General features: G+C 38.9%; 1 protein-coding gene across 4 annotated transcripts in view; it reads right to left on the bottom strand.

The window, feature by feature from the left end:
* Positions 1 to 27,441, bottom strand: part of LOC112987026 (microtubule-associated serine/threonine-protein kinase 4) — a 290,231-nt gene that overhangs the window by 49,320 nt on the left and 213,470 nt on the right. For 2 of the 4 annotated variants that reach the window (XM_026106668.2, XM_064502327.1), the window contains 7 exons: positions 24,438 to 24,526; positions 13,886 to 13,955; positions 11,098 to 11,118; positions 10,309 to 10,387; positions 4,974 to 5,131; positions 2,088 to 2,163; positions 507 to 716 (listed from right to left, as the gene is read on the bottom strand). In XM_026106668.2, the coding sequence (XP_025962453.2) occupies positions 507 to 716; positions 2,088 to 2,163; positions 4,974 to 5,131; positions 10,309 to 10,387; positions 11,098 to 11,118; positions 13,886 to 13,955; positions 24,438 to 24,526 (703 nt within the window). The remainder of the gene's footprint in view (positions 1 to 506; positions 717 to 2,087; positions 2,164 to 4,973; positions 5,132 to 10,308; positions 10,388 to 11,097; positions 11,119 to 13,885; positions 13,956 to 24,437; positions 24,527 to 27,441) is intronic. The other 2 variants (XM_026106671.2, XM_026106672.2) reach the window with 1 other exon arrangement.

Here is a 27,441-nt window from a genome sequence, read left to right on the forward strand (position 1 = left end):
TGATTTTTTTTTTTTTTTTTTTTTTTTTGCTAATAAACAGTTTAATTATGAAAGGAATATTAAGAATATTTTAAATAATTAAATAACCTTCAGCTAATAGCAGCTAACTGTAGCAGGGCTGCTGTTTGCTTTCTCAACGCAGCAGGCAATTAGTAGGGTTGATAAAGGGAAAAGAGTATATCTTTCCTCATTTATCCATAGTAAATAGAACTGTAAGTCTCCTCATTTAAGGCTTATACACACACTTCTCTAAGTAATTTATAACTTCCGATGCATAACAAAATGCTATTGTTCCTGAAATCTTTATAACCCATTTATCCCAGAGTAGTACACTAGGATGCCTTATAGTCCTTGTAATGGTCATTATGCAGACTAAAATGGCTATGAATACCACTTTCACAATTATTTGAGTGCAACAGTCATGATTATTTCAAGGCAACAACTCTTAGGCAAACAGATTTAAACCATTTTTCAACCAAAGATAAGAGTAATCTCATGGCTCATACCTCCTGTAGCAATTTGTCTAATTTCTGCTGTAATTCAAGGAAGTATCGTGACGTGATGAGGCCCTGGTGGGATTTATCCAAGCAATCTCGCGCCAGTTCTATGATCTGATGGTGGGTAAAACTGAGCACTCCATCTGCCAGGGGAAGGACGTTATCTGGGGAATGATTTGTTATAATATCCTGAAGCCGTTCTTCCATCTGAGCTGTGGCCTACATACAAGCACACACATGATACAAAAAAAATCAGCCCTTCCTGAAATTCTAACAATGTCAAAGTGTGCTTCTGATTTTACAACATTTCTGTGTTGCCTAAGATATTTTGGCACACTACATGAAATGGCTAAAGCAAAAAAAGCAAGCAAATAGAGAGGCAAAATGACAGATGACATTTCCCCACATTACTGGGGCAAAAAAGCAACAGCCTTACTATTGTTATGCATATCCTCCCTGATGTCTGCCACTTGCGATACACTGTGCAGTAATCTTGTGATGAACACAAAGCAGAACTAGAGCAACACCTACAACAGTAAACCCTTAAGTTCAAGTCAAAATAAAAAAGGAAAACTCACAGAGGTCTCCTTTGTCTGTTCTGCTAAAACTGGAGGTACTACAAACCAGAGCATCTTCCTTCCTTTCATACAGGTTATACCGTGAAACTACTTCCCTGGGTAGTGTTTGAAAGAACATTAACCAATAAAAACACAGGCTCACAGATCCTGTAATATGTGCACGCAGGTTACTAGATGCATCTGCTTTACAGAACCAAATCTCCATTTCTCACACAATTGCTGATACTTACTAAAGACATTCCAGTATTTTTCTTATTAAATAGTAAACCAACACCTCTTAGTTCATATCTCACCCATTGAAACAAGTGGGTCATTTCATAGTTCAGAGTATTGCTCAGCCACTCTGCAAATCCAGACAAACACCTCTTCATATTTCAGATCTCCTATTTTGTAGGCACGTTTTGGAACTGTATCAGCTTTACTTTATATTATTTATTTTTCAGGAAACATCAAACTCCTAGGAGCAACTGAGAATGCAGTGCTCCTAGCAACATGCCTGCACCTTCGAATTCATCTGTATCCCAGACCTCTGGACATGACAGCAACCTTTTCTCATTTGGTATCTTGTAGTGAAACCCTCCTAACCCTTCACTATTAAAATAAGTATATAAAGAGCGTTAAGGAAATAGAAGAAATGCCACTGAAGAAAGGAATTTGCAGGTATATCAGTGAATGCTGTGCAATACTGAACAACAGAAATGTGTTCTGTTCTAATCTAAAATAAACTTACTGCAACTATACACCAACTACTGAAATCAAGTGTATCACAGCTTTCCAATCAGCAGAATATATTACCAGTACAATTCATTTCAAAACCAGTTCAGCAGCTTTGCCAACTGAATGTCCAGTTCTCAGCAGGGTTTTTCTTCATTGTGACAATAAGAGCTTGGTGATGCTTTATGAAAGCCATTACAGGCTTGGATCATTAGTTCCCATAACAAAAACGCCACTCACTTAGAGCCTATGTTTCCTCTAAGTTTAGATACGGGGTATCTTAAATATAATTCATTACCTTTGGGAACCTTTCTTTGTAGACATGGTTCATCATTATTATTTCATTGTCACAGCAGGCAGGAGAACGTCCAGGGCTGCAAGCAAAGCAAATTATCCTTTTTAATTTGTCTTACCATGAATTAGAGTTGGTTTTTATATTTCTGTACAGTTTATTTAGCATAGACTTCACTGGAAAGCTACATTCTCTAATCAATTGTACAGGCAGTCCCTTTCTGCTATTTCTGACCAGGCATTTAAGGTTATTTCATGTGCTCCTCTAACTGTCAACGTTTTCTTAGTTTATAACTGCACTTCAGGATACAGACAGTTTTGTAATACTCATGACATTACCTTTTTCTCTAAAGGGACATTGAAATATATTTAACTCGGGAGACAACAACCAATTATGTGTATAACTATACCTGTCCCTTTGAAGGTAACATACAGTCAAAACAGTGTAACCTGACCAAGTAAAAATGCAAGCTACAAGTAAAAAGTGTTGAGAAGAATTCAAGATTTTTTTTTTTAAACAGATCAGAAAAGAAAAATCAAAATGACACAATTTACTTCCAATCTAACTGGCAAATAAAGGCAGCAACTCCCTACGAACAGTGCTATACACACACATAGGTTCCCTCAATACCAGGAGCACTGTGCCTGAAGACGAGCATGAGACTAGCAGGAAAACAATTCATAAAAGGTACCCATGGCCTTGGCTAATATAGTCAGTTACCATTTCTTTTAGAAAGGTCCATCTCATTTTCCTGGGTTGGTGACACTGACCCATTCAGCCTGGTCTAAAAGACACAGAGTAAGAATCACAGAACAGCTGAGGTTGGAAGGGACCTCTGCAGATCATCTAGTCCAATCCCCCTGCTCAAACAGGGTCACCTAGAGCACATTGCCCAGCACTGCGTCCAGAAAGCTTTTGAATATCTCCAAGGAAGGAGACTCCACAACCTCTCTGGGCAACCTGCTCCAGTGCCCAGTCACCCACACAGTAAACAAGTTTTTCCTCATGTTCAGATCCTATGTTTCAGTTTGTGCCCATTGCCTCTCGCCAGGCTCCACTGAAGAGTCTGGCCCAACCTCTTTATACCCTCCCTTCAGATACTTATACACATTGATAAGATCCCCCTTCAGTCTTTCCTTCTCCAGGCTGAACAGGCCCAGTTCTCAGCCTTCCCTCATACAAGAGATGCTCCAGCCCCTTAATCATCTTAGTGGCTCTCCACTGGACTTGCTCCAGTAGCTCCATGTCTCTCTTGTACTGGGAAACCCAGAACTGGACACAGTACTCCAGGTGCAGCCTCTCCAGGGCTGAGTAGAAGGGGAGGATCATCTCCCTCAACCTGCTGGCAACACTCTACCTAATGCAGCCGAGGATACCACTGGCCTTCTTTGGCACAAGGCCATGTGGGCAGCTCATGGTCAACTTGTTCTCCATCAGGACCCCAGGTCCTCCTCTGCAGAGCCTCTCTCCAGCTGGTCAGTCCCCACAGCCTGTACTGGTGCACAGGGTTATTCCTCCCCAGCTGCAGGACTTCGCACTTCCCTTTACTGAACTTGATGAGGTTCCTCACTGCCTATCTCTCCATTCTGTTGATGTCCCCTCTGAATGGCAACACAATCATGTGGTGTATCAAGAAAAAGATCCCACAAAGGCAGTGCCATCTTCTAGGAGAATTTTTATCATAATGTGTTCTTGCATGAACAGAAGAACTGCATTCTGGTTTTCTAAAGGGCAAAAATGAGCAATAACATCTGCCTGAATATATCACAATAGTAGATTCCTTAACTGACATGAACAATCTTTTACCTACACCCATAGGCAAATTAGAAATACTGAGGACATGGTAGGGACATAATTTCATCACAACACTCCTGCAGCATCATCAGCTTTCTGAAAATACCTCTGTCTTTTTTCCCCGTAGAGTGATTGTACATGCTCTGAGAGTTGAAATGGAAGATTTTAATTCTTAAAATGTTAAAAAAAACAAGCAGAAATTGAAAAACATGGCAATACATATAAAACTTTTTACATTTGTAATCTTCTAATGAAGAAACCTTTTTCCTTAGTAACTAGTCTGCTGTTTCACGCCGGTAACAGCTTCATTTATCACAACAGTCTAACACAGAATTTTAAATAAAGTAAAAATCAAGAAAGACATAAGATATATTACAATGAAATGGTGAATCCTGGATTTCTGTATACCTGTAGAACTATTTTTAAAACTCTGAAAAGACCGATACAACAATTAAAACTATAATACCTCCTTTTCTTCTCTAGTTCTTCAAAACTTATCTGTAATATTGTTCTGCATTTTCCACATACCATCTAACCTATTCTGATCTTGGATAAAACACATTTGCACAAGCAGCCAGGGGAAAGCAAGCAGAAGAGGCCTAGTCTTTAGGAAACAAGCAACCAAAATTCATCTTAGTTAAAGACAGTAAACAAATGCATTCCTCCCACCCCTTAGCTCTTTACCCCATTTCTTTCTAAACAGTCCTAGAATATAAATAAATTTAAAATTACTTCTCTAAAGAAGGGTTCTATTCTGTAAATACTTTGAACGCTGGAACCAAATCAGAGCTACAGCCAGATTAGTAATGACTAGTTCAACAGGACAGTTCATGTAGATGGAAGTTATCAGCTACATCCTTTAAGCCCTACCATACAATATTAACCACTGAAATAATCAATGATCGAAACAACAATTTAAGTAGTATTAAGAAACAATTTAAGAGGATTATTGTTCAGCCTCAAATTCCTTACTTCTTGTATTACATTACAGCTATTTTGAAAATAGCAATAATCAGTGAATGCCAATGTACAAAACCATAATGCTTCAGAAGTTTATAAACTTAGGTTCAACCACTATTTCCAGACAGACAAACTCACCTGAGGCTTCTGGACCGAGGACGCATTGGAGTGGTCCGGCATCTGCTATCGCTGGCAATGCTTTCAGTGGTACAGAAATGTTTAGATAAAAAATGTAGTTCATCAGGTGTTGGTTGGTATGGTAACTGGTGTAGCTTCTCTTGAGAGGAACAGGATGACTACAAGAACAGAGAACAGAAGTTTCAGGCTGAAAAAACACTTTCAAGACTGTATTCACTGCTCATGAACAAAGCCATTTAATTTATAAACTGCTGCTTTTTCTCATGCTTGACTACCAGTTGAAAGATGAAAATAATTAGTCTTGACTTCATGAGCTAAACATATAGCAAATATAAAACTACTTTAGCCCCAGAAGAAAGAGACATTGCATTTCAAAAGTTTAAATTCTCTCAGTCTAAGGCAAAGACGACATCTGGTGCCAGTAATACACACCAACATTTAAAAAACATTTAAAAAAGGGCCTACTGAAAATTAATTATTTCAGTAGGACAGAATAAGTATGATAGCAATAGAGTACAAATTACTGGCACAACACAAATTGCAATTCTAAATACTGAAGTATTCAGCTGTCTAAATTTGCTTTTAAGACATTATAAATGCCTCATTAAAAAAAATTAAATATAATCCAAATTCTTGCTGAAAATATTCAAACGCTTTTTTTTTTTTTAAATAAAAAGCCTGTATATCTAAAGTGAAGCAAAAGAACTTAATACATGTATCAAGATAGGTTCTATGAGTGACAAAAATGAAAAATTACATTTAAACCATCCACTTAGTTTAAAAATGCAAGATACAAACAGTTATGAGACTGGAAGTTTTACCACAATAACCAGCCTTGCAAAATTGCAAGTAAATGACATACTATACAAAGCAATGCAGAGCAGATGATAATACTATCATACTTCCCTGTCTTTTACACAGCATTGCTACCGGAGCCACACGAAATGTTCGGTGTTGAATCTCAAACTTCAATGAGCCTGCATTTGATGTCCTCATAAAAAATGTGTACATAGCGCAATACATTTACAAACAAGCTTGCTAATTAGGACTTATTAGTGAAAAGACAGTGAGATGCTGTTTCTGGTATCAAAGCTGGTTTCCAGAATAGCTTGATCACAGATATCTTTGTATCACTGCACTGTGCTGCTTGGTGCCATGCAGACATACCCTATATTTTACTTGGGGGGAACAGAGGGAATGGGGGGGGGGGGGCATGAGAGACCACCTTTCCTGCAGGTGACTTTTTCAACAAAGTGAGATTCTTCTGTATGTCAGTCTTCATGCTGTGCAAACTACTGTTCTTCTCTGGCTTCTCATAAAGGGCACCAAGGCCCCTGCCTGGCTGTTTCTTTATTGGCGGCCAGCACAATAAGAACTTCTTTGCTGTATCATCGCAAGTGAGGCAAATCAATAAACTTCATTACTGTACGGGTGTTGCCCTACATTGCTAAGGTCAGCAGGTAATATCCAGCCTGTTAAGCACAGAAACTAGACAGTCTTCATAATTTCTTAGAAACTCATGTGGTAAAAGGTGAACCTATCCTAAATCCTGCGAACTCAAGAAAAGATTCATTATCACGCCAGTCCTCGAGAAGTCATTTGTTAAAAGAAAAAAAAGGATAAAAAGAAAAAGAAAAAAACACCACACTACTGGGAAAGGTTAACTCTCACAGGACTGGTCTACATGGGAAAATTACATCACATTAGAACAAGTTAAAGTTAGTGAGGCTGCAATATCTTGCCTTTGCTGCAGGCAAAGAAGCATGCGCATCAAGAATTTATTGCAGTACTCTTGATGCACAGTAACTTGTCAAGCCACAGTAACTCACTCACGAGTTTCAGTCTTAGCACATAATTCAGCACACAGCATAAACAAGTTCTTTCTTACCTCACACTACGACAGGTAGTTGCAGTTAACCTTATGGCATATTTCCTAAAGCCATACTCAACAAGTTAAAAGATACTCTAGCACAATAATTACCCAGTAGAAACTATCACACATGCCTATTTCTGCAAAATCAATTTCTCTCTCTTACACTTCAAGAGATTCTGGGAAATGAGGAGGACAATAACCTACATCATGCTTTTCCTCATAAAAGGTGTCAGGGAATCTAGATGCAACAGGATTAAAGAGAAAATCTTTCTTTCACTAAGGTCACCAAGTCGCCTCAGGACCATCACAGACAAAGACCTTGTTTTCTTGGAGGTTTGAATTCAGACCTCTGCACAAATCCAAATTCTCATAGCAAAACTCTTATTTAGCTCTCATAACATTCAAGAAGAATAGCTTCTTCAAAAATTATTTAAGATTTAGTATATATTTAAAATGCATAATCTCAGCACATCATGAGAAGGCAACTTATTCAAGCAACAGGACAAATTCAGAGCCAGTATCACCTAACGCAGCCCCAAAGGCTTTCCTCACCTCCCTACCTTACTTCCCCATTTGAATAAGCTTCCAAAAGTATAAACTACCAGCAATAACATGCAACTAAATATTCTCATTTTACTGGTTTTACAGGTTTGCTCTCCTAAAGATACACAGATCTCTTCTACCACATCTCTTTAACTGGAAAGACTAGATCCATCTTTGCTAGAATATGAAAAATCAAGAGTTTTCTTTCCATTAAACACACTTTGCAGGAGCCATTTCCATTTACTTTCAGCTCCATTGTGAGAACTGGAATATGTGGTACTTCCACCATTTCTAAACCCATGAACTTCCATTAACTTCAATCTCACCACTCTCAATATAAAAAAAGTTACGAAAAAAGAGGCTTAGCAAGACACAGTGCGCTGCGTTCATCAGAACAAAAATCATGATTACTACAGACCTTTCTGTCCCCGCTTTGACCTTCAGTTGATCATAAAGATCAAAGTTTTGTTCCATTACAACACGTAAAAACTGTTCCTGGTCTAAAATTGATAAATCTCTGAATTAAGTGGATCTTATTTATCCTGTATTGAAAAGGAATTGTGTTGCAGGTACACTTAGGCTACTGTTTGTGGAGTGGTCTCTCATCATTTCTATGAACTTGTAAAGATACAGAGGAAGAGGCTGCACAGGGCTAGCTGTTTCAGATTCTGACAAAGTACATAAAACCAATTAGATGAGCTACACATCCAGTTTTCATTTTCTGATTCAAGTATAACATCCAGTGGGTAAAAAGCAAAAATGAAAAGGATCTTTTCTGAGTAGCAAAGAAATAGCGACCACGTCTTAAAATTCAGAGGTTGTAGCAGTGCTTTTACAAGGTGCATCAACAGTGGAGGACAAATTAAAAAGAAGCAGTCCAACAGCCAAACAGGAAAAAAAAGATAGAAATGTTGGGCATCAATTTTATATTCCTGGTTTCTTCAACAATATTCAAACTTTTTTATTAAACAAAACAACCCCCCCCCCCCCACCACCACCACAAAGAAACCCAGATTTCTTTCCGCATTTCAGGAGCTGTTCATTCAATGCTAAGGAATACATCTATTTTATATCTATAGGATGTGGTCTAGTCAGGAAATATGAGGACTCAACAAGCAATCTATTACAGAGATTAAGATTTCTAAGTCCATATATGACAGCACTATACTTTTTCATAAGAAGTATGGAAATAACATAAAACTATTCCATGGTCCAGCATGCATACAATAGTTGGTAAACCTAAGTGGGAGCCCAGAAATAAGTAAATGAACTAGAATTACCATTTTAAAATTGCAGACAGTCAAGGAAAAAGCCTATGCCTATAGCTTGGAAATCAGAATTGTATTTTGATATGTTTCCAACACATAGTTTTTCATTTCCTTTTTAGCACAAGTCTGTTTCTTATAACAACAATGGGACTGCTATAGCAATTACTTACCATCTGACATAACCTCCTTCATGTCAATGTATTTCAAGTCAATAGCACAGCACATTTGATCTAGTTCCAATGAGAGATGTGTACACATGCACTACAGAAACTAGTTAGGGAATTAACGTGAAATCAGGCAATTTGCTTGGCAAAAGCAAGATTTACACGAGAAGAAAAGTAGAGGTCAAGAATCAGTGTTGCTGAAGAACACTTCTTAAGATGCACAAAATCCCCCAACTTGATTTGAAGTCAACAGACAAAGAATTGGCTAAATTTTCCAGAAACCTTTGCAGACAAAATTAAGAGAGTTGATCATAATATAATAGTCAAGTTTTATCAGTGTACAGGATGAGGAACTCACCATCTTCACAAGAGTAATAGAACACACCCAAGGTAAGAAAAAGCCTACTTAAATTGTAAAAGAAGTATTAAAAAAAGAAATCATATAAAAGGTCTCCAATAATATTACGTACCATGCATAAAACAGTATTTTTGTTAAAGATGCAAGCCTATAGGTGCAAAACAAGGCTGAAGAGATAAAACTAGGAATTTTTGAGGAGCCATAGTTGGATATACAATGACGAAGGCCTCTGCTGTAGGAGATGCAGTAAGTGTCAAAATGGCCACTATCTGCCACTTCTGAAGCAGGCTTCATCCGCAGCAGTATCTCCCCAGTCTCTCAGGTGTGACTGTCAAGAGGGATTGCTTAGCTCCAGACTGTAACATGACCCAATGCTTCCTCTCCAGCAGAGCTGTATGTGATGTGCAAAAGTACAGATTCACATTTCTCTGGCTGCCAAGCTACTAAGTAACAAAGCAGGATCTCACCTACTGCCATTATGCATTTCACAATGCAGATAGTGCAAGCACAGGTGGAGGTGGGTGGCAGGTCAGTCCAAAATGAGATCAGTTTTAAGGCAAAATGATTGATCTAACAGGCAAAAAACAAACAACATAGACTATCACATTTATCTTATTGTGTATCCTAAGGGATTGATCTCTTCTAATTATAGCCATCCAAAAAGCTAATATCTCATCCAACATTATGCACTAACATCTCACCATTGTCAAAGTAGAGAGACTGCAAATGCCTGATTCATCCCATCTTGAGACAGGAGTCTAAGGTAGGACAGATGACTCATGTTGTGGGATGCTTTCTCTTTCATTACCAAGGGAGCCTCACTCAGACTGCATACCTAACATCTAGATGGTAAAAATAAGGCAGTATGACTCCCCTCATAGCGATCTACAGATCAAAAGGGGGCAGTTAAATACTACTTCCCTTCCAGAAAGAAAGATCTCTAAGCAAAGCATACGTTGCCTTAAGTTTTTCTCTATTTCTAGAATGTAAAAGTTATGTTTTCCAAGTTGATTCCAAGTCTATCAACGGTAACCAAACTTGCATTATCTTGTCCTGCAAGAAGTAAGCTACTTTTGAGAAGATACAGCTTATAATAGAAATCTATCTGCACAGCAAAGTAGGTACTTACAGAAACAGTTGAGCTGGGTGTATTTGTACCATAGCCAGAAGAAGGGAGGGAAGCCAAAGACCAGCGGCGACCATCAGTCCTGTTGTGAAACTGAAGTTAGCAAATGCACACGGCAGTATCCTTACACAGAAACATCTGTGAAAGTGTTATTGTGTAAAACTGCATTCCAAAAGCATGATACAAACAGGGTTTTTAATAGAAAGTAAACTTTCACAGGGGATCACAATAAACAAACATTAAGCAAGCATGACTTAGGCTTTGGGATTTTTAGGGTGCATTTTATTTTTCTAGTTAAAATCTATGAGATGAAACAACTACAAAGCAAATGAACGGATCCACAGAACTTCTCTCTCATGAATATGCACTAAAAAATGGACACAAGGAGTCTTCATAACTCTCTGGTCCATTAGATGCAAACTAATGAGAAGCAAATTAAAAATTTGGGAACAAACACAATCCACAATGCTCTAAACCATAGAATAACCAGCACAGTCAGTTTGAAATACGAGGGATCATCAGGACAGGATACCAGCAAACTAGCGTCACGTAACTGGAATGGTTAGGTTAGAACTTCAACTTTTTGAAAGATCTATGTAGATCAGGAAAAACTACTTTTCTGCTAAAATCATGCTTTTTCAGGATAAAAAAATTCATAGGCAAACACAATTTCTATTTTTCATAACTTCAGATGATCTACACAGAGACAACATGGAATTTAAATATTCAGAGACACAAATCAAAAAACAACTATGGGATTGCTATTTAGATTTTTGAGGAGGCAACATTTACCTGTCATTTCGGTGCCCATGACTGGAGTACAATTATATCAAATATGTTAAAGAAAAAAAGCAAAATAATACATATATAAATAACAAAATAGGATTTGTTTTTAGTAATACACAATATGATACTGGGGGAGAAGAGATAGGTGAATTCAAGCTTTGTTTTACAACCAGTACAAAAAAAATCTAATCTCAAGTTTGATTTCTTGATTTCAAAAAGTTTTTTTTTCCTCCCTTTTGTCTCAGCTGCACAAGCTAAATTTGTTCACAGTTAATAAAAAAACAACCTGGAAGGTATTTAAGCATGGCTGAGACCTGTATATTCAGCAGCTGTGAGACAGAAAATACTTCCTTACTAAATGATTTAGATTGAACAGGGATCCTGCATCAACACAGCGATTGCCAGTCAGAAGGGCCATGGGAGATGGGAACGGGATATCACACAATGTACCTGGGAAGCAGAGAATGGAAAATAACATCTCCAAGAATGTATAAAAGTATAGCAAGCACCTGAGCATCTTCCTCCAGACCACCCTACTGTGCCCTCTGCACTACAGCACAGGCCTATCCATTTGCCAGAAGCTTGGCAAAGCAGGATCTGTTGGCAACCCACAGGCTGCTAAATGCTGGTCTCCTATGTATTGGCAGAAGAGGCCTAACTGGCTGCTACCAGAAGCACAGCTACCTCCCTCCACCATCGTGGCAGAGCCAGGCCGCGGCCTCTGCCACAGCACGAGGGAGCTGGAGAACGGCGGCCAGCACCGTGGCGGAGGGGCAGGTACCTCCCTGACGCAGCGCTGCAACTCTCTTCTGCCGCTGCCTGGCCTGGGCTGCATGGGATGTGAAACAGCTACCCAGCAGCAGTCCTTTCCCACGGGACACCTCCAAACCATTGCCTTGGTCTGCCCCTCTCTTCCTCACACTTCCCCAGTTTTTTGATGTACCCACCAACTGGGATGGGTGGATGAAAAAGGACTATCCATACACCTTGTATCACCTCACCTCTGCTCCTTCAATACACCGTATCACATGCACATACACACCCGCACACTGCCCTTCCCTTCCTTTGTACCTTCATTAAGTATCACAAAACAGAAAAGGAATAAACTCATGAGTTTGAGAACAGCTGCAATATACACACAGGCCCTTTGACTATCAACATGTGTCCCATTACAGGTTATATGAAGATAACCATGACACATATACCAAAATGCTAAGAAAATTCTATACAAACATTGTTTTAAACTTAGTGCTATCAAACATTTTTGCTGTAAACAACAAAAAAGTTTCCATAGGAAACTGGTTTAAAGAAATTTCTTGAATCACACAGAAGTGGTGAAATTGTCTGAAATCGCAGAAACTTCTTGTGCTAGCTAAAACTTTTCATTTTGAACTTAACAACATTGCAATGCCCTTAGAACACTCTAAAAATGGTCAAAGTCAAAATGAAACTCTGATAGACAAATTCATTTTTTCCTCCTGAATTTTAAGGTTCACAGAAGCATAATGATTTCAACTTTCTGTTGATTACTGGTGGGATGGGAAAACTATTTCCTGTCTGCTGTATTTCTAAATAATGTTCACAATTTTTCACATCTGGTTTTTCCATTACAAGCTATTTCAGGGCTTAATGAATCTTTCTAAAAATATGTCCAAAAGAAGCAATCTAAAAAGATACATCTTTCCTCTTGGATAGATACTATCAAAGCGAAGAAGAGTCGTAAGAAAGATTCCTTTTTTATAAGCTGCACATTTAAAGTGAGTTTGATTCAAATAAGAATAAAAGGAATACAGGAGTAAAGCTTTCTCCCCCCTTTGCAGCTTTTAAAAAGTATAAAGCGTTTCCTTACATCTACTTATGCAAATTTTTGTGTACAACTTAAACTCCTGAAATAGAGGAAATAAAGCTATACTAGCGAGCGCTGTCTAACTGAGAATGCAACAGCTACATACCTGACACTGTTCAATAGACAAAAAACAGCCACAGCATTCCAATCTCAATTTTTGCATATAGACTCCTGAGTCAACATATAAAATCTACCTACTCTCCCAGGCTTAGAGTTAATGAACACATTATTCGAGGTAGGCTGACAAGGTGTTAAGTGATATGGAACCACACTGGCACGACTAGGCAGTCTCCCGTGACATGCTATCAGCTTGGGTTATGGTTCATTTAATAATAATAATTTACTTCATATATCACTTCAAATTCACTTTCTATCTTCAAAAATTCTACCAACATTAATTAATCCTCACAACACTCCTACAATAGAGATGACTCTCAATTGTAGAGACAGTGAAGCAGGTCAAGGTCAGATGTTAAATTTGTGGTGACAATAGAGCTGCTGCCAGGAAAACCAGGACAGAACTCAGGAATTCCTGCTCCATCTGTTCTGCGGTGGGGCGCTGGTAGACTCTGCGCCTCACAACCTCTCAGGCGTGTGTGTGTGTGGGGGGGGCACTCGATGTAGCTCGAGAATTCTCCAAATTTCAGTGGATGAGGAGATAACAACTCTGATTTTATCGTCTGAATCAAATCTATTGCAATTAAAAGTCCGTTAACAAAAAAATTTCTTTTTAATTTAGAAAGGTATGATTGCATTGTACCAATCATCTAGTACAACTTTGTTGCAACTGAGGTTTAAGAGAGTTTACGTAACAGAGCTAGAGCTAATCATTCTCAGTGATTGACTTGACAGATAGAGCTACGTATTGGCAGCCATCATTTCATATCCGGGTCCAGCAACATTTCCTCTATGCAAAATACAGAATACTTACTACAAATAAATTCTTACCTTCGTGCAAAAGAGAAGTGGGCTGAGGCACTGGGAGAGAAGTTTCTAGGGCTATCTTGAGGACTGTTTCCTGTTTTAGTGGGGAAGGGGATGACACAAATAAACATATGTTAGAAAAAAAGAAAATTCCATTCAGACATGCTCATCCTAGCATTTCCAGGCAGCTTAGAAACCGATTTTTGATTCTCTCTTCTTAAGGTCTCTGAGGAGCTAAAACTCTGAAGCAGAATTTTACTTCAAACCATTTCTCATTTATATTTGATTTTTAATGATTGGATTCTACAATTTATTTTACAATTCTGTTTTCAAAGTAATTAAAGTTTACAAAAACAGTATTTTAGCTTGAAAGAAATATTCTGAATGTTGGAAACGCAGGGTTTATAAATCACACAAATATTTGAGAGTTAGAAAATCAAAAACATGATTAGCATGATTTAGCCCTTACACAAAGTGTCTATAACATTTTGTACAACAGCTATATTATGAGTTTTTCATTATTATTATTATTAGCTCTGAACTCCAGATAAGGAGGCAAAACACAGAGAATGACATTTTTCGCCGTTCTTTGTTAGATCAAGGCATGGAAAGGTGACTCCCCCTCCCGAAGCAGTAAGAAGTGACTGCGCACTGTGAACAGTCACAACTCTGGGGTCTGTCGCTCCCTCCTACTAGAGCACGGGCCCTCGCGCTGGCCAGGGGAGCGAGGGAAGGTGGCAGCTGGGGAGAGGTCCTCCCGCCAGCCCCGCTGCTCTGCAGGTGTAATTAGAGGAAACACAGTATCTAGAGAAGTAGTAAAGGTGACACCTGTATAAAAACCAAAAGCTAAAAACGTTTGCTTTAAAGCAGCATAGCCTATTGCGCATGTTTAAAAAACAATGCTTCCTTAAATAAGAAACAGACTGCAATAAGAACAAATAAAAGAAAAAAGGAATGTATTTATTGTATGAGTTTTGGGGGGATGTAAATGAGACTGCAACTGCAATTAAGCAACAGATAGAAAAGCTTCTATGCATACATTTAGAATCAATATCTAATTTTTGAGGAGAAAATTACTACCTATTTGTGAAAAGAAAAACCTAGTCCAATAGAGGGACTCCTTGAAGGCCTCATGTGGCCTTGATTTCTACTCAAATTTTTAAATTAACATTGTGCATATCATAGTGATGTCCTTAACAGATCCCATTAATTTTACCAAAAAAGCATAGTCATGAAGCTATTCAGATAGTAAACATGGAAGAAACTTTTATTGGGGGGGGGGGGGGGTCAGAAGCAGATGTAAAATACTTTGTCTGTTGGTTTGTTTTAAACTGTGCTGAAATCCCATTTTTGCATCTGTTCATCCCAAGGCCCCAGAAGACAAGGATTTCACTTGAGCTGCCCAATATCCCCAACTCCTTTTTGTCCATTTATCTATCACAGTTGAATTATGTCCTTGCAACCAACCCTCCTTTCCCCCTCCCCACCCCAAGAACCCATTTCTCCATCACTCCTCAGACACTTCTGAGGGCCTAGACAATTTCAAGGCTGCAAGCATTTTTGTTCCCTGAGGGGCTGGGGGGGGGGGGGGAATCCAAAGCCACACGTGGCACAGATTTCAATCTTTATTTGGGGACCAACACAATTTATTCTTGCCCTGCATGAACAGCAAACACCAAATTACGGAGAGCAACAGTTCGTTTAATTTAACAGCTAACTGGATTTCTTCTGCTTCTACCAGACCCTGCTTAATAAAGATAAGTTAAAAAACTGTAACACTGTGCAGATAAAACATGGTCCCATACTCTAGCTATACTGCACTAGAAAGAATGAGCTGTAATTGGGAATACGTCATGGATTTAGATAAGGGGGGGGGGGGGGGGGAGGAGGCCAAAAGGCTACCTTAAACTCTGGCAAAAGAGCAGAGAATTAAAGAAAAATTCTATGGAAATAAACACCTTTAGACAGGAAGTAATTTGACAAGTCAGCATGTGGGGGGTTGTCTGTGAATTTTTTTCTACTGATAGCTATTTAGAAGTTATACATGGATATACTTATTTAATATACATCAACAGCATGCCTAACTTGTCCATCAGTTACTTATTCAGAACATATGCTTAACCTTTACATGGAAACAAAAACAGTAAAAGAATAGAGTAATTTTATAACTACTGTGGTGGATTCAACAAGATGCAGTGCTGCAAGCTACTTCGCTACAAGTGACAAAGATCACTTCATTACAAACAAAACATGAAGCAGCAAACTCCTGTTCGGGAGGAGCATCAGATCCTGTTAAAGGGCAAAATCAGTTTTCAAGCACTGTTTTTAATAGAAAATAAGCTTTTAAAGTAAAAAAATTGGTAAAGCTGTATAAATAACTGATTTCTAAATCCTGTGTGTTTATCCACATGTCTGAGTAACAACTCAAGACAAGGGTGGAAACAGAGAATGAAAAATCCAAACTCCAAATGACCGGAGAAGTGACTACTGGTTTGAGGTGTGGTATTCCAGAAAAGCAAGATAGGTTAGAAGCAGAGTCCTATACGTGACCTTCATCCATCACAGCATTCATCCACCCATCTGCAAGTTAATACCTGAGAGACTTTCAAATGAAAACCAGTGCCAGTTAATTCTCTGCCCATATGTGCAATGCTTATTACTCAAATCCTGCTGTTCTTAGGGATCTTCTGACTGTTGTATGTTTTAGTCCTTGGGTATCTCTACGCTGCTGAGATGACTGCTGATGTTTCTGACCTGATAAAGTAATGTCTGACCACCAGTCAGGTTTAGGTACATAATTAACTCCACCATCCTCTGGGAGAAGTAACATAGTGAACAGGCAATCAGCATACCAGAACAATACTTTACCTAACAACAATACAAGGGGGGGCCTCATTTTGCAAGCAGCTATTGTTGAGAAAACGATACCCAGATTAATTAAATTGTGTGATTGTTTTGTAATTATCTTCAAGAAGTCCTGTGTCTTTGCCACAAAGGGAAAATGTATTAAATCTTTTAAAAAGGCATATGCTACTTTCACTGTATACTATTAATGCATTTTGATAGCTGTCTGCTTACGAAATAAAGAGCTTCTGATGCAAAGACTTTCTGATAGTACCAAGGGAATAAGAAATTAATGATAATTGCTAACCCAAACTCCTGATGGATCAAAGTCAACTCCGGTTTGAAGTCTTGGCATCATTATTGGATGGTCTTTTTAAATGAATCACAGTACATCAGCACCACAGCAATATAATATATCCACAGGACATACATTCTTCTGTGCCAGTTTATCTGGTGGTGAACCCATGCTGTGAAGTGAACAATATACAAGAAACCACCAACAGTTACAGGTCTCACTTTCATACTGTAACGAACTGGGCAAGTCTGCAGAACGCACAGCTGCGCAGCAGGATCATTTCAAACCCTTCCCCAGGTGCTTTCCACTGAGATCTGCTCACAGGTGAGGAGCTCAAGCTATTTCTAAAGCTGGATTAATTATGCTTCACACCAGCAAATGACTTTTCCCAGACAGAGCAGGGAACATTTGCAAGCTCTTTAAATCTGTTTGCCAGGCTTTCTCTACCCAGACTTTTCGCTAAATAACTTCATTATGGTTAGCAGCTGGCTTGCTTCAAGGAGATCTCATACTCCCATCCTGGATGTCACTGAAGTCTCCTGGCATGCTCTGTAGCACTTGCATTTGGGAGACATTAATACTAGCTAGACATGAAGGGGTAAGAGACCTTCGACAGAACTCTGTATCCATGTCTACGTTATTCTCATTTCTCTGAACTGGAATTAACATTCCAGCCTATGTCCAGAGGAAATCTGAAATTTCCCCCTATAAGACATGGCACAATTACCAAAGTACTGGCACACAGCAGGGATAACAACAAGAGGACACCACACAAACTACACACTTAAAAACACAGGGAATGGACATACCAGGAACAGTGGCATCTTTGCGTGTTCTGATCACTACTTAAAGAAATAAAATAGTGGCAATATTATATTTTGATATCATATTATTTAAAAGTCAATTGAATCTGGATGCAACTTACTACTTACTCTTTCCTTTCTACATTATTCCCTAAATAACACCAGGTCCTCTGAAACTGGTTTTACTCTGTCCGAGAGTGAGACTGAATAAAAAGTCTGATTTCAGCAAAACAGTTTTTATTATTCTACACACAGCAGCAGTCAGAAAAGTTGAAATACTGTATTATTTTCTTTTCTTCAAACATCAGTTTTCTTCTGAAAACAGAATCAGAGCGCTACCTTCTTATCTTTGTCTTTTAGCACTCCTGTATTTCACCATGAAAAATGTATGATTTTTGACTGTTCCTCTAGCACGGCATGAAGAGAACAGCTTTACTACAGAACAATTTTTGACACTTAGAGAAAAGCCTACTCTCAAAGTAAAAGTCGGCAACATGTTTAGAAAGAGGATTATGGATTGGAGGTAAGACCTCCTTGGCCATGAAATATTGCTTTAGGCAAATACATCATGCAATCCCATTCATAAATTTACTGACTCCAGGAGGTTGGAACAGGAACAGGTTGCTTGCCACTGCCATACTTACTGGAAGATCCTTCAGCATTCCTCACATTCTCCTAGAATCTTCCATTTTTTTTAAAAGTATATATGGCCAGCATGTATTTGTCTTTCCACTCCCTGCAGAAAATCTCTCTGGTTGATTTAGATGACAGTATAAGCTTTTCAGTCTTCCTTTTGTTAGGTCAAACAAGCCTCAATCTTTTAGTCTTATATGAAAAGCTCTCCCATTCTATACCCTTAGCCTTTCTCCTCATGTGATCCCACTTGGACATGTATAACCAAAACAGTATGCGGTATCCCAGATGAAAACTGGGACATTATTCAGTGGCATGAAATCTTCCCAGACTCAACTGAAAATGGCTTCCCTCATGGGAAGAGAGGATTTGATTTTCATGGCTATACAATATCAGTCCTTGCAAACATCATTTGATCCAAAAATGCACTCAGATCCTTCCCTAAATTCCTTGTACAGGATGAGTCCAGAGCTGACAGTAGACATCTTTGTTACTGGCCCCCCAGTACAAAATTTTGCATGCTGCTATGTAATTTCATACTTTTTTAATCCAATACTTGAGATCATTCAGTCACCTCAACCCAATTTTCAAATGCTGCTCCGTCCTGGATGCCTTCTCACTTGAATCACCTACAGTAATTTTATGTCAATGTTACTTATGAAAAGATCGAACAGGTTTGGACACAAAAGCAAGATCTGAGGACCCTACTGATAACCTGCCCTCCTGCTTTGTATTTTTCTTTTTAGCACCAACTTCTGTCCTCTTTCCTTTAACCGATATATTACTTACCTTGCAATTCTCGTCCTAGTACCTGTCTTAGTGGCACCATATGGTACACACAAAACATTTTACTAAGATACAGACAAACAAGGTTTAGAGCATTTTTCCTAACAGCTAGATCTTGTTCCCACAGCAGCTACAACTAAGCAGCACCACATGTGACTGTTAATCATTAAGGTTACCATCACCCACAGGAACAAGCTCCAGTGACTGCAGAGGTGGGGACACCTGAGCGCTCTGACTTGCCGAGATTATAATCATTCACTTTGCTGGGTGGTGCACAAGACCTGCCGACGCAGCAGCAGGCATTCAGCCGGACATTACTGGCAACAGCACCAGACGCTGTCCAAGCTGATACTGCAACCCTTCACCTCCCACAACTCTGAATGTATCCACAGTTCCTGCAAAAACTTTCAGCAGGTTTAACTGCTGCCAGCCCAGATACCAAAGGCTAAAGAAGTTCAGACTAACTCAAGACAGTTATTAGTAACCACAAAAGTTTGAAACCAGAGAAATGACACTGGTATACATTTGTTCTCTGTCCTGGTACGAAAGAGAAAGATTTTAAAAGCCGAGATCATTCTTGAAGTTTTTAAATGACCCTTACAGATATGCATAAGGTATAGTGGGAGACACTGGATGCAAACTAAAAGCTGGCCTTCCATCAACATGAATTATTTCTGTAGCTAGCTTCAAGTCCTGGACAGATGAAAAGGGCATTATTAAATTTATTGTATTAGTACTTAATGCATGTGATAGATATATTTGCTGCATACATTTTCTTCTGCCTTTCCCTTTTTTAACCCTCAGACTCAGGCCCCTTAAACCTCTTTGTGATCTCTCAAGCTTTGGACTACTTACTGATCTGATAACTTTTTATTATAGCCCATGACAAGCCTTCACTGTCTCCTGCTACTTACCAATGAATCTGTCTCTCCTTTCACTGCTGCTACTCATGCATTGCTTGAATCCTGCACAATGTATTTGATTCATCAAGGTGGTGCTCTCTCACTTGCTCTCCCCCCATCCTACCACATGAACATAAGGCTGAGACAGTAAGGCTATCAATTAAAAAAAAACTTCTTTAAATCTATCTTAAAAATTCAGTGTTTAATTCAGCTAGCATCTGCAAAGATTAAAACAAATTCCTTCGTGGGAGCAATCTTGCACTATGTTCAGAGCAAATAAACTGGGGAGAGGGGATGCCAGGGGGATGCACGCAAACTGGAACCAAACCAAAAGAACTCAACACAAAGTAACTCTTTAGCACCGACAAGCATTTCTTGGGAGCTGCTGAAAAAAGGAAGCAACTCATCAGTAATAAAGGTCACTGAGATCTCTACACATCTTTTTCAAATGGGGCAATTAGAACCATCCTAAGTTTGGGCCACTGCTCCTCCTCAAACATTCCCCTTCTATTTAAACTAGAGGCCACACTGTGCCTTCAAGTCCATCTCAACTTGTGAGAAAAACAGGACTACAAGGAAGAGTATGGGTGTCGAATGCACACCTGGAATATGCACCTCGAAGAATTCTGATTATGCTCAAGCAAGCTCCTCTTCTACAGTTGACCTATACTGCTCACATCTAATCTGAGTTTTGGACAACCCCAGTCACAACCCACATTGTTATGATTACCCAGGAGCAAGCTGATCAGTTCTTCAGCAGGTCTGAAGCAATGGCACATTATTTCTGAAGGTGCAATCAGACCTCTAAATGATCACTCTGTAGGTGTCAAAGATGAAAACATTCTTGAGTAAAGCCACAGAGATTGGCATGAGTGCTGATGCAGTGTGCTCTGACTAATAGAGCTCCACCTTGTTAGACTCATAACATGCCTTCACACACCTTGCTTTCGTTGACACAGAGGATGTGTGTAGCATTTCCTTCGCCTTTAGAGATGTGAGGTCTTGGGGGAAAAGAAAGCAGGTAGCTTAAACTTGTGGTCCACACGAAACTCAGCTCAGGGATGAGACGTAGGCAAAAATGATGCAGTAAGTGCCTAGATCTTGCCTTTTCTCCCAACGAGGGCAATGCATTGATGTAAAAGGGAACAGGCTGCCGATGGATCAAAGGGTGTCCACACAAGCGATGAAAACACTGAGTTCAGATAGCTCTGAGGCACTAAAGTCTCAACCAATGGAAACAATTTTATTAGATTATGCAAAAAAGGCACAGGACAACACTGAAGAGTTCTCAAGAAGATGATTAATAGAATTGATCCCAGGTTTATTAAATTAAAATAGTCTAAAATAAAGCGATAAGAACCTGCAGTAGAGGCCAAGATGGGACAAACATCAAGCCAGTATCCTAGTCAACCTAATTAAATGAGTGCATCTAATGGAATTTTTTGTATTTTCAGCAAGGGGAAAGGCAGGCTCTCTGCAGGGAAAGCTGCATCAGCCTAACAAGATTTCTGGCACAAAACTGAGCTTTGACAACAAAGCATAAAACTCTTTTCTAGAGTAGGATCTCTCCAATATCTGCATATCACTGGGACAGATATCCCAAATATGTATGCAATTACCTGTTTCCAGTGAATGTCAGCACTGATCTTTTGCTGCATGTTTAGCTTGCCCATCTTCCTCTAGGATTGGGAACTATTTTGGTTTTTTTCCCCTTCTCTGTTTCTATTGTTTCCTCCTCTAACCGCAGCCACTAATAAGAAAGATGTGAAGATGTTAAAGCGGGAAACCCCTAGTTCCTTTGAGACTTGGAGCATATAATCCATGCTCTTGGTAGAAGGACTGAAAAATGAGGGACTCTAAGTGTAAATTAGCCAAGCCAATGTGCACCTTTGTTTACAGCAAAGAAGCTTTTAGAGACTGACCAGTGCAGAGTGCAAAAAAACCAGTGTTCTGATTCAGAAACTTTTCCAGTAGAGTCTTCTTACTACCTCTGCAAAGCAGCTGAGAATCAAAAAAGACCTTAAAATGATCCAGCTGGACAGCAGATATACCAGGTTCTCTTGGTGGAGTCAAGGAAGCCTCTCTGACTTGGAGTTATCCCTCCCAGCCAAGGAATGCCAGAAGGAATAAATCCAGCAGGCTATATGGAACATGCTGTCCCTTAGCCAGGTATGCTGCACTTAGCTGCAAGGGAAAGCAGGAAGCAGAGCTGAGTGACAGTGTAGGTAAGACCTGGTGGCTCTAGCATCACAGCTAAAAATCCACACCCTCTCTTAAGATGAAAGTTACCAGGGATTTGTGTGCATTAAACACTCAGCACTTAACTCCTACTGTAGATGTAGAAGATGAAAATTTGCACTAATGTGGCTTCTCTGTGCTTTTAACCAAAACATCTGTATCTTTATTTAATCTGGATTGCATTCGCACTGCCCAAATTTTAAGAATTTAACTTGGCTAGCAAATCAACTCTAGACAGTATCTAATGAATCACTAGAGAAAAAAAGAAACCCTTTCAAGGGTGACTGTGAGCTTGCTCTAACTTCAAACTGTGCCTTTGGGAGCCTAGTCTAAGCACACTAGCCAGCTAAGTTAAGAGTCAATGGTTGTGGAAGTATTTACTGTAAATAATTATATGTAGGGGAAAAGTAATAATAGGGATGTATACATGCAAATCCTCAACACCAGGACTTCCACCACTGCTGGAGTGTTTGGCATGTATATCTTGGGAGAACATATCAGCAGAGAATCTAGTGCAGTCTGGGTAACTGCAGAAGTGGCCAAGCTTCCACCAAGCTGTGAACACACAGCACGTACTGCTCAGTTTAAGGAAAAGAACAGCTGCACTTGACCTGTCTTAATCCTTATACTATCCTTTTTCCACTTTCGAAGCAGCTTGTCAACAGCTTTATGACACCAGCATTATTATTCCCTTTTTAGGGTTTGAGGAACTGACTCAAAAAGATGAAGCAACATGCTGAAGGCATCCAAGCCCCTGCCAAACAGGAATTCTTTGGCCTCTCTCACGTTCACAACTTATATTCAGGCCCACAGGTCATGTGTGTTGCTCACTCAAGACTTCTGAAGCCTGCTGTGGAGAGCTGATCTAAGCCATGAGTTTCCAAACTCTGGAGCAGTCACTCAGAGCCACGGACATGCTAACTCGCACTGCAGGAGCTGTTACTGCTCTCATCGTGGCAGCACAGAACAACTAAAGTCTCTTGCTATGGCAATGACAGATGCCCTGTTCTACATTAGTGATCTGTGGGGTGGAGGGACAGCCCCCCCCCCAATTTCACCATTTTATTTTTTAGTTTTAAATGATTTCCACCACAGGGGTTTTCTTTTTTTCTTAAAGATAAAAAATATAAAAAATAATGTTGCCTTGAACTCTTCACTAATCTTCATGAGCTCTTCTGAGTTCCTGGCTCTGTGACAACCTGCTGCTCAGCGAGAACCCACCATCTTTCTCTTATAATATTGCTTCCACAAGAAAACTGCAGACGTCTTACTAAACTCACCAACCTCTTGAAAAATGCAGCTGAAATTCTGCACCTTCTCTTTTACCATCTATCTGAAAGCACTATCTGAGAGCAGCAATGTACCCAGTGTCCTTGCATACACATGTATTGATGTAGGGCTTTAATTCTGGCATGTAATTACAGCCAATGTCCAGAAAACATAAGAGAAAAGTCTTTGGTGAAATGTGTTTTGATATACTAAAAATGTTCCTTTTCAAAATGAACAACCATATCAATAAAATTTCCTATTTTGGGACATCCATTCAATCTCAAAATGCTTTACAAATGAAACAAATTATCAACAATTTATTGCTGTGGAAATCAAAGCACAGAAGTTTCCAGCAACTTGCCTAACATCAAACATCCTAGGGAGCAACAGCATTAGGAATAGAATGTAACGCCCAATTCCACTGGCCCCACTACCTTTACCATGCTACCACAAACTATTCTGTATACTTTTCAAATTTTGCTGGCCCCGGAGAAGAAATTGAAATGGGGGGGGGGGGGGGAAGACGGGGAGGGAGACAGGGAACAGGATGTGTCAGAATGCAAGGGGGAAAAATAGCTGTGATCTGTTGGATATTTTTAGACTGCTTCTCACTGTAAGCTAGGGTTTATGGATTTACACTGACCAGAGATTTGGACTTTACGCAGCAGTGATATGCACATTCTTGCTATTACAAGCAATGGAAACAGAAGTAGTGTAGTAGAGAATTTGGCTATTTTCTTCTCCTCCTCATATAGAGATTTTAAAAATTAATACTACTGGCTGTAGGATAGAAGAAAATGAATCACCTGCATGAGCTGAGAGAGGTGAATGAGGTCGAGGCAGAGCTGGAGACTGGCCATTGCCCATCAAACTCTTCCTGTTGCTTGTTCTACAACTGTGGGCAGAAAGATAAGGAGAAAGAAGACATTAGCATCAGAAATAGAGCACGTACTGCATATGGACATTTTTACTTGGGGCTACTTTGTTCCTTCACCTCCAAGTCTCCTTTTAAAAAGCAGGGCTATTGTTTTAGCAGTGGCATGTTTCCAAAAAGCCTAGAATCATCATGCTGGATACTGGCAAAGACAGCAGTTTCCACAGAAAACACACCATAGATAATTTTCAGGTTTGCACACTTACTGCTCTGTGCAAAGACTAGCACACTCTTGTAGCATACAAAATAGTCTTCCTTGTCCACAGCTTGTTTCTCTGCCATACACTTCCTTTTTATAATATATAAAAATACACAAGCATCATCTGAAAAAGCCTCAGTTTAGAATCAGCACTCACTGATTAAACCTATTTGTGTTACATGATCTGTGGCTCCAAATCACATGCCATGAAAAGCAATAATTTATCAACCCGAGAATGATACAATAATTACAAATCTAATTATTGAGATAAATTTCACATCTGTGCCTTTGTCAATGGAACAGATGATGCCTAAGATAATGAATGTATTTTTTTATTTATACATTTTTCACTGCAAAGCCACTAATTGCCCATATCACAAGATCATTAGGCAACATAAATAGTAAATTAACACAACTACTAAATTTGGAAAAGAGACACTTTTCTTAAATATACCTTACCATTTTTAAATATTTGTTGGCAGAGATGCTTTTCTTTCCTCTTTCAATTATAACTAATATTCTCACAAACACAACCCCCGTAATGTTGCAACATTCATGCACACGTTAAATATGATCTTGAAGTCAAAGAGATTATAATTGCACATAAACTTCAGTGCACATGTAAATGTTTACAGAACTGCAATCAAAAATTGTCTGCAAAGGTTCAGAAAAACTCAAAATCACTAAAAGGGGAAAAACTCACATAAAAAAAAATTTCATTAATACAGTACATTCCAATAGAAGCTGATTCGGATCATATTTGAATGGTCTCTGAAGACCAACTTTGTAACATGAGGTCCCTATGTAATAACCAGAAAGCAAGACTGATCAGTCTTGATACTGTACGAGTTGAATAAAATGCAAAAGGATGGATGGAGTTTAACAGCAAAAACAGATTAAATAAAACAGATTCTAAAATACATTGAAGTATTACTGAAAACAAGCAATCGGGGAGGAGGAGAACCACAAAAGCATGTTTGCGATATTAAAGCAGTATAAAATATAAAATATGATAAAATAAAAAATATGGTTTGCAATCATACTGCAAAAAAGGTCCAAGACCAGAGTCCCTTTCAAAAATCTTTTGCCAAGCAGCAAGCGTACTGTTCCCAACCATTTACTGAGTTAACGCAGGTTCATTTGAATGAATTATATAATGATCTGCTGTATCGCTTATTATTATAATCAATTAAACAATGAGTTAACTCATAAGTATACATTCATGATTACTACAAATCTATGTAGCAAAAGAAAGCAGGATACAATCAAAAGATTCACATTTAAAGCACAGGGGAAGGAAATGCAAAAGAAAACTTTTTAAAAGAAGAGTTATATTGTAATTTGTAAGCTAAACTGGGAAAACTTTGTAAATGTGAAATATATATATAATTTATGTTTTCAGGAATCTGTCTAGGTTAAACTGAGCTTAGCAGAAGTATTTTTAATGTATTCAGCATTTAATCTACTTTTTAAATAACATAAATTGAGCAAATACTCCGTATTTCATAAGACTGAAATTTCAAAACCATATTGTTTCATCCCATCTCCAAGTTTTGTGCAGCTGAGGAAGCTTCAGTTTACCTGCTAAAACCTGAATAACTGTTCATTTGCTGTTCTCCATTCCAAAACTGAATCCAACAGACATTCTTGGTATTTGTTAGACTTCTGCTAAAGGACGTGGCAGACTGCATCCATCCATGACGGCTTGATGACCTCACTACAGCTTCTGTGCTGCAGTCTGGTGTTATGTGACCCCACTGTGTGGCATTAAGCAGCTTTGCATGGACAAAACCAGGGCTCTGAAGGATCACCTTCTCACATCCTGTCCCAAGGACAGCCACATCTTAAGAATCTAATCCGTGATCTGTTCCCAGCAAAGGAAATTTCAAAGATAGCGGATGATTCTCCTTTTCTAACCAAACATACATTTCTTTACTTTCATCAAATTCTAGACCCAGTGGGCACTGCGTTGGTTCCGTTACAAAGACGATTCCAGATACACATCTGTCCATATCAATTACTCTTACATTCAGAAATTGAGAGTTTTACTACTCTTGCCGGAATTTCCTATATAAATGATTGTCTTGTATTCACTTTTTGTATTAAAATTCAAACTTCATATTCTTCAGATGAAGTTAGTGCAATACCTTTCACAGATCATTATCAAGGGTTTCACATTCAAATCATCTTGATTTTTTTGTAATTTTAAGAATTATTTCTTAGGACTATGATGGCATCATCTTCCATATCAATATCTTATATAATGGTGGGGAGAACCACAGGTTTTCCCAAGTGTCATTTCAAAAAATCTTTGCTATTTTCTCAGATATGGCTGCAGCTGTATAAATAATTTGTCTTTTACCGTACTCCAGTGAAATGTTCTATTAAGAGATTAAAAGGACAAAAATATAAAATATCCTCTGTCCCATTAGTAAGGTAAGATGCAAATCACTGCATGAAAGGGTAAATTCATCCTACAGCTCTTGCTGTAACTTTTTTATTATTATTATTCTATTTCATGAAAATTCTGAAACGACGTTACCTATCCTGCCCCATCTATGAAACACACCTCTTTGCACAGATTAATGCTGTTATAGAAGAGGCTCTTTATGGGTGAGAAAATCCTCAGGGAACCTTGACACATGATCTAAGCTGCCAGAACACCACAGATGGGAAG

This window comes from Dromaius novaehollandiae, chromosome Z, assembly GCF_036370855.1.
Source record: "Dromaius novaehollandiae isolate bDroNov1 chromosome Z, bDroNov1.hap1, whole genome shotgun sequence".
NCBI classification, from domain to species: domain Eukaryota; kingdom Metazoa; phylum Chordata; class Aves; order Casuariiformes; family Dromaiidae; genus Dromaius; species Dromaius novaehollandiae.